The sequence below is a fragment of the Oncorhynchus clarkii genome, chromosome 5 (assembly GCF_045791955.1).
Source record: "Oncorhynchus clarkii lewisi isolate Uvic-CL-2024 chromosome 5, UVic_Ocla_1.0, whole genome shotgun sequence".
Taxonomy (NCBI): domain Eukaryota; kingdom Metazoa; phylum Chordata; class Actinopteri; order Salmoniformes; family Salmonidae; genus Oncorhynchus; species Oncorhynchus clarkii.
This window is the reverse complement of record NC_092151.1, coordinates 19,711,984-19,724,968: the sequence shown is the minus strand read 5'-3', so window position 1 is coordinate 19,724,968 and position 12,985 is coordinate 19,711,984. Positions and strand designations below refer to the sequence as shown.

Sequence of the window (12,985 nt, the reverse complement as noted above, 5' to 3'; positions counted from 1 at the left end):
GCTTCTATTTGTATTTGTATTTATTATGGATCCCCATTAACTGCTCTTCCTGGGGTCCAGCAAAATTAAGGCAGTTTATACCATTTTCAAAACATTACAATACATTCACAGATTTCACAACACACTGTGTGCCCTCAGACCCCTACTCCACTGCTTCTATCTCAAGACCATCAGACTGCTAAACAGCCATCACTAGCACATCAGAGGTGGCTGCCTATAGACATAGATTAGAAATCATTGGCACTATAAGGAAATGAAACACGAGCCACTTGAATAATGTCTCTGTATCTTGCATTACTCATCTCATATGTATAAACTGTAATCTATACTATTCTACGTTATCTTAGTCACTTTAATTGTGTGTAAATATTGCATCACCCATCTCATATGAACATACTGTATTCTATACTATTCTACGTTATCTTAGTCACTTTAATTGTGTGTAAATATTGCATCACCCATCTCATATGAACATACTGTATTCTATACTATTCTACGGTATCTTAGTCACTTTAATTGTGTGTAAATATTGCATCACCCATCTCATATGAACATACTGTAATCTATACTATTCTACGATATCTTAGTCACTTTAATTGTGTGTAAATATTGCATCACCCATCTCATATGAACATACTGTATTCTATACTATTCTACGGTATCTTAGTCACTTTAATTGTGTGTAAATATTGCATCACCCATCTCATATGAATATACTGTACTCTATACTATGCCACTTTAAGTCCAATGTCACTCTGACATATATGTATAGATATTCTTAATCCATTCCTTACTTAGATTTAAGTGTATTTTGGGTATATGTTGTGAAAATGTTCGATATTACTGCACCATCGGAGCTAGAATGGTTAAGGTAAGGGTTAAGGTGTGGGATAGACTTACAACTAAAATCTCAAAACAACTTTTTATTGCTGCATACAAACATGCAACCTTTGGCACCAGATGCTTACACCCATCCTCCATCTGCATCCACATCCACATCGCCCTAGCAAAACTGAAACCTACTTGAAAGTAACAGTGCTTACTGTTGCCTCTCGTGGCCGGTTTCCACGTCATCTCCCAACGTTCTCAGACATGGATGGACGTTGAATACTGACTCTCATGGGTGACCTGGCTGGTACATGGGCAAATGCACCCTCCTGCTGCTTGACAGGCAGAGTCCACAATTTGTTTTACTTAACTAGGCAAGTCAGTTAGGAACAAATTCTTATTTACAATGACGGCATTCGGGGAACAGTGGGTTAACTGCCTTGTTCAGCTCGGGGATTCAATCCGGCAACGTTTCAGCTACCTGCCGCCCCTAGGCTACCTGCCGCCCCTAGGCTATCTGCCGCCCCCAGGCTACCTGCAGCTCTCCAGTCAACCTGCCACTCCCCTGTCAACCTGCCACCCCTAGGCTATCTGCCGCCTCTAGGCTACCTGCCGCCCCTAGGCTACCTGCCGCTCCCCAGCCAACCTGCCGCCACTAGGCTACCTGCCGCCTCTAGGCTACCTGCCTCCCCTAGGCTACCTGCCGCTCCCCAGCCAACCTGCCGCCACTAGGCTACCTGCCGCCTCTAGGCTACCTGCTGCCCCAAAGGATGGGAAATTTACCTAAACCACTCATACTTGTCGGGTATAGTTCACTTTTATTTTATGTCACTCAAATATCCATTTAATGGTGGCCAATATTAAGAGATATTGTGAGGCTACCATCACATATCTGAAATTACATGATCAAATGATGTTTACTGAAAATCATGCAATTACTTGCTAAGTATATACAGTGCCTTGCGAAAGTATTCGGCCCCCTTGAACTTTGCGACCGTTTGCCACATTTCAGGCTTCAAACATAAAGGTATAAAACTGTATTTTTTTGTGAAGAATCAACAACAAGTGGGACACAATCATGAAGTGGAACAACATTTATTGGATATTTCAAACTTTTTTAACAAATCAAAAACTGAAAAATTGGGCGTGCAAAATTCTTCAGCCCCTTTACTTTCAGTGCAGCAAACTCTCTCGAGAAGTTCAGTGAGGATCTCTGAATGATCCAATGTTGACCTAAATGACTAATGATGATAAATACAATCCACCTGTGTGTAATCAAGTCTCCGTATAAATGCACCTGCACTGTGATAGTCTCAGAGGTCCGTTAAAAGCGCAGAGAGCATCATGAAGAACACACCAGGCAGGTCCGAGATACTGTTGTGAAGAAGTTTAAAGCCGGATTTGGATACAAAAAGATTTCCCAAGCTTTAAACATCCCAAGGAGCACTGTGCAAGCGATAATATTGAAATGGAAGGAGTATCAGACCACTGCAAATCTACCAAGACCTGGCCGTCCCTCTAAACTTTCAGCTCATACAAGGAGAAGACTGATCAGAGATGCAGCCAAGAGGCCCATGATCACTCTGGATGAACTGCAGAGATCTACAGCTGAGGTGGGAGACTCTGTCCATAGGACAACAATCAGTCGTATATTGCACAAATCTTGCCTTTATGGAAGAGTGGCAAGAAGAAAGCCATTTCTTAAAGATATCCATAAAAAGTGTTGTTTAAAGTTTGCCACAAGCCACCTGGGAGACACACCAAACATGTGGAAGAAGGTGCTCTGGTCAGATGAAACCAAAATGGAACTTTTTGGCAACAATGCAAAACGTTATGTTTGGCGTAAAAGCAACACAGCTCATCACTCTGAACACACCATCCCCACTGTCAAACATGGTGGTGGCAGCATCATGGTTTGGGCCTGCTTTTCTTCAGCAGGGACAGGGAAGATGGTTAAAATTGATGGGAAGATGGATGGAGCCAAATACAGGACCATTCTGGAAGAAAACCTGATGGAGTCTGCAAAAGACCTGAGACTGGGACGGGGATTTGTCTTCCAACAAGACAATGATCCAAAACATAAAGCAAAATCTACAATGGAATGGTTCAAAAATAAACATATCCAGGTGTTAGAATGGCCAAGTCAAAGTCCAGACCTGAATCCAATCGAGAATCTGTGGAAAGAACTGAAAACTGCTCTTCACAAATGCTCTCCATCCAACCTCACTGAGCTTGAGCTGTTTTGCAAGGCGTAATGGGAAAAAATTTCAGTCTCTCAATGTGCAAAACTGATAGAGACATACCCCAAGCGACTTACAGCTGTAATCGCAGCAAAAGGTGGCGCTACAAAGTATTAACTTAAGGGGGCTGAATAATTTTGCACGCCCAATTTTTCAGTTTTTGATTTGTTAAAAAAGTTTGAAATATCCAATAAATGTCGTTCCACTTCATGATTGTGTCCCACTTGTTGTTGATTCTTCACAAAAAAATACAGTTTTATATCTTTATGTTTGAAGCCTGAAATGTGGCAAAAGGTCGCAAAGTTCAAGGGGGCCGAATACTTTCGTAAGGCACTGTAACTCTGATGATAGAGCTAGGCTCTTCAAGAGGTGATGCTATTACAATCAAAGTTAACATTTATTTAACAATCCCTTGAAAACGGTACATGCAATGGTTTTTGCCAGCAGGAAAATCTAATGCTCTTTACCTTATTGTGACATTTATTGATAACAACAATAGAATGTTCTACTGCTTTGTACAACACAGAAAGACACACACACATGCACGCACATGTACACATATTTGTTCGTTATGGTAGCCCATAGTATCCGATGATGACTTCCACTTCTGAGTTAACGGTGAATCCTTTGGTGACTGTTGAGTCCAAACCGAGATTCACAAACTTTATTGCAACTGGGGCATGTGCAGTCTGTGTTGGCGGTGGTTGTATGTCTCCTGGGCTGTTCTGCTGTTTCTTTGTGCTCTTCTCCTCCTCCCATCTCTGTACACCGTTCTGTCAGCTGTGTCCTCCAGGTCTGTGGGTTTAATGTTGCAATAATTTAATGACGTTTTCAGCTGGTCCTTGTAGCGTTTTCATCTGCCCCTCAGTAGACCGCCGGCCAAAGTGTAGCTGGCCATACAGGATCTTCCCTGCTCCTGAGACATTCTAATGACATGCCCAAGCCAGCGCAGTTGGTGTTGGTTGACCATGGCCTCCATACTCTTGCAGTTGGTCTTAGCAAGTATTTCTGTAAGGGGCACATGGTCGCACCAGGTGATTCCCAGGGTGCGCTGCAGGCATCTTATGTGGAATCAGCTGCTTGTTATGGCGACTGTAGGTGACTCAGGCTTCACAGTTATAAAGAAGTGTGGTGATGCAGAGGCCTTGATAGACAGTGACTTTGGTGTGGAGGTGGAGATCCCTGCTTTGGAAGACCATGTGTCTGCGTTTTCAGAAGGCAGCTGATGCTTTCTTGATCCTGTTTTACGAGGTTGCTCCCCATGTATTTGAATGACGGGACTATTGCTAGTGATTTGTGTCCAATGGTGAAGACAGGCATGGTGGGTGGAGGGCTGGATCTCCATTGGCAGACCACTGTGTTGGTGGTGTTGATAGACAGTCCCATCCTGCTATAGACCCTCACAGCCGTTAGGGTGGGCCATGAGAGCACAGTCAGCTTACTGCACCTAAATAACATACTCTGACAACACCTTGGTGGTTGCTTGGAGCTTTCTGATGTTGAATAGGTTTCCATCCAGCCTGAAGTCCACCGCAACTGCGCTGCTGTCCTCAAGGTCCTTGTTGAGAAGCTGGGTGACACAAAGGAGGAAGATGTTAAAGAGTACATGTGTTTACTCCAAAGGGCACTGACTCTTTCCCTCCTATGGCCATCATCCCATCATGGAACTGGCAAAGGATGTTGACAAATCTGAGTAGTATGCCCCATAGTAGTTCCCTGTTCACAGTGTCGAAAGCCTTGGAGAGGTCGACAAAGGCCATGAAAATGTCCTGATGTTGTTCACACACACACACACACACACACACACACACACACACACACACACACACACACACACACACACACACACACACACACACACACACACACACACACACACACACACACACACACACATTGCACAAGACACACACAGAGTATAAACATAAAGAAATGTTTCACTTATAAAATGTGAATGTTTATTAAATGTTGACAAGACATTAAAACACAGTATCAAGATTCCGCAAAACAATCTATATTACTTCACCGAGAGAAAATGAAAAGAGAGTTGGTTCTGTTGGGGATTATGGGAGTGGGGAGCTGAGAGAGGTTGGGTTGCGGGAACGGAGGGATGGAGTGGGGAAATGGAGAGATGAAGGAGGGTGTGGAAATGGAGGGGTTAGGGGAATGGAGAGTGTGTTAAAAATGGAGGGGGAACAGAGGAGGTTGTGGGAAAGGAGACATGGAGGTATTGGAAAAGTGGATAAATGGAGGACTGAGATGGAGGGTGCGAGAACGGACGGATTGATCAGTACTCTGCTGATTCTGATGATAATAAGAGGGAGAGAGGGAATGAGAGGGAGCGAGGGATAACTCTTTTGTTCATACTCCTCTATCACATTGACTGCTGGAGCCAAGATCCTGCTAGAATTTAAACGGGGAGGAGGGAGGGTGGATGGTGCTCGTAACAGCAGACTGGAAATGAAAGAAGTAAAGGTTGGGGTGGGGGCTTTGGAACAAAGACTGTGGGGTTTCTAAACTACTCAGAGAGTGGGGGTTGGCGTGGGGTGTACAGCACGTTGATAAAACGTATAACGTGCACTATTTGACGCTGAATGTTTTACATTAGAAGGGGGGTCGGGGATCAAATGAGAAGTCCAGTTCAACACATAACCAGAAGGGCGCAAGCCACTATGGAATCAGTTATCACATGACTTAATGGTTCATTTATATCTCTCTGTTATCAACACAAATAGCAGGGAGGCAAGTTGTACATAAGCATCACATTTACTTTGATGAATTCCTACCGTTCCTTTCTCTCTCTCACACAGACACGCACACACACATCGCACACATACACACAAACCTACACACTCTCACACACAGACACACAGAAAGAGAAATTAATGTCCTCCTGGTCAGTCAGTCACATCAAGACATCAGTCTGACTCATTCCAGTATCTCATTAAACTTTATACGTTTATCCATTTTAACTTGCACAACACCCTTTGAAATCATCTCTTCTGTGATACCCTATGAAATCATCATCTCTTATCTTCTACTCCAACACAAATTGTTGTCATCAAACTCTCCCATGTAATTATGTTTCCATGGTAACGTGATTAGTGTTAATAATGCATTGATAATATGATTAGACGGTTGGTTCTTTGATGTTTGGCTTCAGAGCTGAGTAGTGGTAGAAGAGGCAGACTAGCTGACTGTAGAAGTGGATGGACTCTGACTCTGCTCTGTGTTACCAACGCAGGACTCCTGGTGAACTGAGACTCACTGACTCAGCCTCTATGACTGACTGAGACTGAGCAGGTTTCTGTGGATAGTTGGCTGCATGGAGCTGGAGCTCTGTGGGTGCTGCAGTCCAGACACACACTCTGTCCTGTCCTGGAAAAAGAGCCAGGATAAAACACATAGCCAATCCAGTGTCTGAGGAGCAATGCTCATCACTATGCATGTTGGCCCACTGGCAGCAAGGGCAGATCAAAATGTCCTCCAGAGTTGGTGTGTCCCATAGAGCCGGTATATCAAGTAGAGCCAAAATATCTGACCAGATCAAAGACGTCCCCATAATGTCCAACAGGCCAATCAGAGCCACATTGTCCCCCAGATGTGCCATTGACATCGCTTCAGTTTAGATTAATTTGTGCTGTTTTTTTTAAATAGTGGGCATGCCCTCATGTGCTTACTAAACCCCTCCTCTTTCTCACATGCCCTTCCCCCAAAACTATAGCTGGCCACGCCTTCTCTTGTGCCCAGTCCGGTAAAAGAGGAGAAATAAGGGCTCTGGTTTTGTATTTTTTTCTTCTTTTGACTTGTCATTTGTAAAGTCTGTGTGCTTGAGTTCTCTTTTGTCTTTTGGCATAGTATGAAAACAGTTGGACATGCTCTAAAGGTCATACACACTGTACAATAAATCTACACATATCTTTAAAGCTTTCAGTACATCTAAAGAAAATCCAGAATGAAAACCACAAATGGAAAAAAATATTCAGAATTCCACAATTTCATTGTTAGCAAAACTTCTGATATTGTGCTTTTTTTCTTGTTTATAATACTTTACAGACAAAACATATTTTTTTGTTGTCACCATTCCCGACAAGTTTTTGAGCTCCTATTCAGAAAGAAAATCATGGTTGATGGCGGCAAACTGTATTTTACAGCAACAGTTCCTCTGCCAGAGCCAGAAGAAAAGATCCTGGGTCACCCTAGCAGAAAACCTAGACATCCAGCTAGACATGGTTAGATTACAGAACATAAAATATTACAGGAGATGGGGAAATGGGGAGAGGGGAAGAGGAGGAGTAGTAGAGAAGGAGAGGGGGGGAGAGGAGGAGAGAGGGGAGATGGAGTAGAGAGGGGAGTGGAGGAGAGGGAGAGGAGATGAGAGGTGAGGTGGATAAAAAAAAGAGATATGGATGAAATTGAACATAAAGGATGAGATGAAAACAGAATGTGTATGTAGCTACGTTAAAGGACTGCTATCAGAGTGTGTGTGTGTCAGTGTGTGTTTGTGTGTCAGTGTGTGTGTGTGTGTCAGTGTGTGTGTGTCAGTGTGTTTGTATGTGTGTGTGTGTCAGTGTGTGAAGCAGCTTCTATGGACTATACAGCTGATTGTGAAAGCACAGGAATATAATTTAAATGCTCAGGGATGTAGGGGACTATTTAACCTTGTTGTCGTGGTGGCAAAGGTTAAAACATGCTCTACTCCCTAAAGGAACAGATGAGTAACAGACTACCCTCTCTGTCATGACACTCCTGGCTCTGGAAGGTAGCAGTCAAATAACCTTTCTTCCTCTCGTTCTTCCTATGGTAGGCCACCAGTGGCACCTTGTCACTTCACCCCATTCTTTTCCCTGTATTTTCCTCTTTTCCATTCTGCTGCCTCCTACATTCACCCACTACCAATGGGAACTTGATAACCTTCATCATATCATTTTTACATAGGCTGTTTGTCTGACTGACTGGGAGCTCAAATGGATCACTGAAATTGACTCTTAGGGTGACTGGGAGAGTGATTAGAGGACAAGCACACTTGCAAGCATGCACGCAGACACTAACACACACTGCAGCATTACCATCTGGGGTACTGTAGAAGTAGTAACTTGGTTGGTGATCAGACTAAGTGCCCAATATGCACCCTAATAGCCTCAGTCAGATGATTGAGATCGGTTCCCTCTTGTTTACTCATCCCTTCTTCCTCAGCGCTCCATAACCTCTCCTCCATCTTTATTTTTCTCTGTATATTCCCATTTCTCCTTTTCATTAAGTCATTCCCTTCTACCCCTCTTTTTGACCTGTCCTCTCTCTCTCTCCCTTTCTCTCCCCCTCTCTCTCTCTCCCCCTCTTTCAATCTTCTGTCTCCTTTTATTTCAACCGTTCCCTCTCTACACTGGTGCAGCTGTTCCATTGCGTTGTGCCTCCTACCGAGGCTATCTGAAATAAAGGGACACGTAAGCAGTACTGTGGGTTGGGCCATTCTGGCTGGGAGGCCAATGCAGCCGGGTCACTTTAGGTGACAGAGTTTTGCTGTGGTCATATTGTAGCTTCAGGGGGCAGGGTGTGTGTGTGTAAGTGTGTGTATGCGTGTGTGTATGCGTGTGTGTGTGTGTATGCGTGTGTGTATGCGTGTGTATGTATGCGTGTGTGTGTGTGTGTGTAAGTGTGTGTATGTGTGTGTGTGTGTATGCGTGTATGTATGCGTGTGTGTATGTGTGTGTGTGTGTGCGTGTGTAAGTTTGTGTGTGTGTGTGTGTGTGTGTGTGTGTGTGTGTGTGTGTGTCTGTGTGTGTGTTCCAACTGTAATGTCACATCTCCGTTTCTGACATATCATGAATCAGTCACTTGTTCTAAGGTCACACGGTAACGCCACGCTTCGCTGACTGGCAGCAACGCAGCAAAGGACTGTGGGAATAGGACTACTGGTTACAGGGCACAACAAACACAGGAGACAGGTCAAGGACAAGGTCAAGGCTCAGAAGGAATAGACAGATACTTGATTAATAGCTAGATATAAATGAAGCACTAATAGAAAGAGTGATGAACAGAGTGAATCAGACTCATTTCCTGATCCAGTGAAGTCATGAGGTTGTTGGGAAGGAAGTGTGTGGGGGGAGGGGGGCACAAAAAGCCTCAGCACAACACTAGTAGGCGATAGGGGACTACGGGTAGGGATGGGGCACATGAAGTTGGGCGGGGCTGGGAGGTGGTGGAGAGGGACAAGGGCTCCACAGGAAACAGTAGAGAATAGTAGTAAACCAATCAAAGATGTCAATCCTTTTAGTCATTCAGTAAACAGTATCTGAGGGTGTGGTTTTATTACTCTGAACACTTTCAACTCCTTTCCTCTGTTATTGCCTCATATACTCATTTGCTCTCGTCGCGCGCGGGTCGTATCTTCATCTCAGAGAACTTGAGGGAGTACTGCCAGCCGGTCCAGGTGGACCACTCGATGCCGTCGGCATAGGAGGTGTGCTGCCCGCGGAGGTACTGTCCGTTCAGGTTGGACGTGTGGCAGTTACGGTACCACCACGCGCCGTGGTAGAAGGAGGCACAGTTGTTCTCCGAGTGGTCGTTGTCCTTGTCTTTGGTTGTGAACTTCATCCCGTTGTGCTTGAGCAGAGCATCGCCTATATGGTGAAGGGGAGCGGGTTGGTGGTAGAGGGTGGGGGGTGGATTGGATGAGTGAAGGACACATTTATGTTGCATTCATGTACAAACAAACACACAACCATATTTACATACACGCACACACACACACACACACACACACACACACACACACACACACACACACACACACACACACACACACACACACACACACACACACACACACACACACACACACACACACACACACACACACACAGTCAAAGGACAAGGATGAACAGAGGAGAAATAGAAGATAGATGGGAAGACAAAAAATAAGAAGATAATTGAGAGAGGCTGATAAAATAGGTTTCAACTTCTCAGTGCTTTGATTGGTCCTTCCTAGTTCAACCAATGTATTTGTCCAGAGATCTCTTACATCAGAGAGCAGCACTGCTTTCCCATTCATTTACCTAAATGACTCAGGATTTTACAATCAATAATTTCCATAAATTACGTGAGATCAGAGAGAGATGCCTCCTGTCCTTTCTAGAAGATCAGTCCTCATTACATAAATTGCAGTGTTACAACACTATGTTGTTTATTTATCAAAGGGCTCTACGCTGACCTTTTTATCCTTCTGCTAATATTACATCCCTAACGATCCGATCACCACACAACTGTCACAGCACGCATGCACGCACGCACACACACACGCACACACACACACGCACGCACACACGCGCACGCACGCACGCACACACACACACACACACGCACGCGCGCGCACGCACGCACACACACACACACACACACACAATGAGGATCTTTGTAGCTACAGCAGAAATAGAACTAAAGCGAGGTACATGACACAGTTAGCTACAGATGTAGGATCTTCATTTTAGTCAGTTTGCTACAGCAGGAAATAATCCTGTAGTAGCAGGTGATGTGAATCATTATGTGGATTATAATTATTTGACGTTTTTTGTAAGGGTTGATGCATTTTTAGTTGCGGCAAATCAAGTTTGAAATTTCAAAGTGGAAATTACAAAGATTAGAAGCCTTTTTAAAAACGTAAATACACTACAAGTTTGCATTTCCTGTTGTGAAGGAAAACTCTCAGGAAAAAAATAGTGATCAAATTAAGATCCTACATCTGTATAGGCTACGGCTTTGCGCTGAATGTCATACTTGGGTGGTTGGCTTACTGTCAGCGGCACTGCACATGGAGATGCTGAGTGATGACATTCTGTACCACACAATAAACGATTTCAGAGAATAATGTACTTGTTATTGGTGTTTCATAGCAACTCTTCAGGCTTTCAATAAACAAAAGGATACGAGTGCCTGGATGTGGATTTTTATATCACTCTACCTCTCCCTGTGTGTTTTTCACTCTTTCCCTCACTCCCTATGTCCCTCTCTATAATGCTTCATGCTGTGTCTGTGACCAGAGGGGGATAAAACCCCTCATCTCCAGCGGTGAGGTGTTCGCTAGCAGCTCGTCTGGGCATCTTAAGCGTTTAAATCCCCAGGCTGGGTGTGGCCACTGCTACTCCCTTCTCCCCTCCAACCAAACCCTCCCAACCCTCTCTCAATTTGCTGTTTCCACGGTAACCCATGGTGCAATTAGTTCCGATAGAAGAAATGGCAAAACAGAGAAAAAAGATCAAAACATACAACCCATCGTGACAGCATGATGATGGTTACCGGATGAAACTAAATAAGGGGAGAGAGAGATGAACCAGGCTAGGAGCACTTAGAGTTTCATTTGCAGCCCGTTCAGTGTCACCTTGTCTGGGTAAAGGGAAGGGGATGGGATGGGCGGCTCCACTGAACACCATTAAGATCCAGCAGCTTCTAGCCACAATAACTACCTGTCTACAGATCTCAGATCAGAGGAAATTGTGTGTATATATATGTGTGTGTGTGTGTGTGTGTGTGTGTGTGTGTGTGTGTGTGTGTGTGTGTGTGTGTGTGTGTGTGTGTGTGTGTGTGTGTGTGTGTGTGTGTGTGTGTGTGTGTGTGTGTGTGTGTGTGTGCGTGGGAGAGGGGCAGAAGAGTGGTAGGTGTCTAAAACAGTCATTGCGGATGATAATAACAATTATTGTGGTACTAAGATGGTACAAGGATACAGGGGGAGGCTTCGTATGCTGCGGTGGGATTCAAATGTCCAACAGGCACGTTGTCAGTTGAAGGTCAGTTTCATTGCAGTAGGAGAAGCTATAAGCCATTTAAACAACCCATCTCTCTCTCTCTCCAAAACCTGATTGTGTCCTTCTTTACCCTCTCTCTCCCTCACCCTCTCCCTCTCTCTCTCCCTCTCTCTCTCTTCTCCCTCGTCGTTCCCCCATCCCTCCTCTCTCATCTGTCCCCCTTCTCTGTGCTAAGCGACCCAAAGGTTCTTAAAATTGCTTCTTTGTAGCGACGAGCGTGAGACAGTGTTTTGTTTACGCTGCAGGTCAACCACAGTAATTCATTGTGTAGTAATTTATTCACGGGGCGGGGCACTGGGTGAGATGTGACATTTGGGGAACAGATATATACACTTTGTCCCCCTCAGTCTGACTGTCTACATTGTTAAATCATCGGGCATTAACACAACACAGTGGGGACCAAAACCAAACACTCCCTCCCTTTCTGCCTCCCTCCCTCACCCCCTCAGCACTTAACAATATTAACAAGACTACTGCAGATGACACAGCAGATATGACGATAGATAGAGTCAATGCATTGCTGAGTTATAATTGTAGTATTTGAGAAGTAAATCTGAGGCTTAAATGTTTGTGTTTGGGGTGCTTTACCCTTTGATTGATGTCTAGGTCTACAATGACCTAATCTATGATTTGAATCAAACATCAATGTTAAGTTTTTTAGGTATATACATTCTTGATCCCCAACGGGAACTGGTCAGTCAGATATAACCATGTACCTGCGTTTCCGGAGTAATCTCCGACTGTCAGTGGGTATCCATCATCATCCGGGTCCACAGAGAACAGGCCCACTCCAAAGGTCTCGTACTGGGCGTAGGCTGTACTGTTGTCAAAGTCCTCCAGGTCAATCCTCAATTCATAGTTACCCTGGATGGACAAGGCATGAATCTGCTTCAACCCTGCAGAGAGAGAGAGAGAGAGAGAGAGAGAGTGAAGGAGAGAGAGAGAAAAAAGGGATGGGAGAGAGGGAAGGAAAGACAGAGATGCAGAGAGTGGTAGAAGGGGAGAAGAGAGGAAGAGAGGGAGAGATGAAGAGACAAAAATGGAGAGAGAGACAGAGAGAAAGAGACAGAGAGAGAATGAATGAATGAGAAAGAAGTGAGAAAGAGAAGGAGAGAAAGA

The 12,985-nt window shown here is 44.5% G+C and overlaps 1 protein-coding gene across 4 annotated transcripts in view; it reads right to left on the bottom strand.

Annotated features, from left to right (window-relative positions):
- Positions 1-8,754: 8,754 nt before the first annotated feature.
- Positions 8,755-12,985, bottom strand: part of LOC139409882 (fibrinogen C domain-containing protein 1-like) — a 210,124-nt gene continuing 205,893 nt past the window's right edge. For all 4 annotated transcript variants that reach the window (XM_071155276.1, XM_071155278.1, XM_071155277.1 and 1 more), the window contains 2 exons: positions 12,583-12,762; positions 8,755-9,688 (listed from right to left, as the gene is read on the bottom strand). In XM_071155276.1, the coding sequence (XP_071011377.1) occupies positions 9,426-9,688; positions 12,583-12,762 (443 nt within the window). In that variant the 3' untranslated portion in view covers positions 8,755-9,425. The remainder of the gene's footprint in view (positions 9,689-12,582; positions 12,763-12,985) is intronic.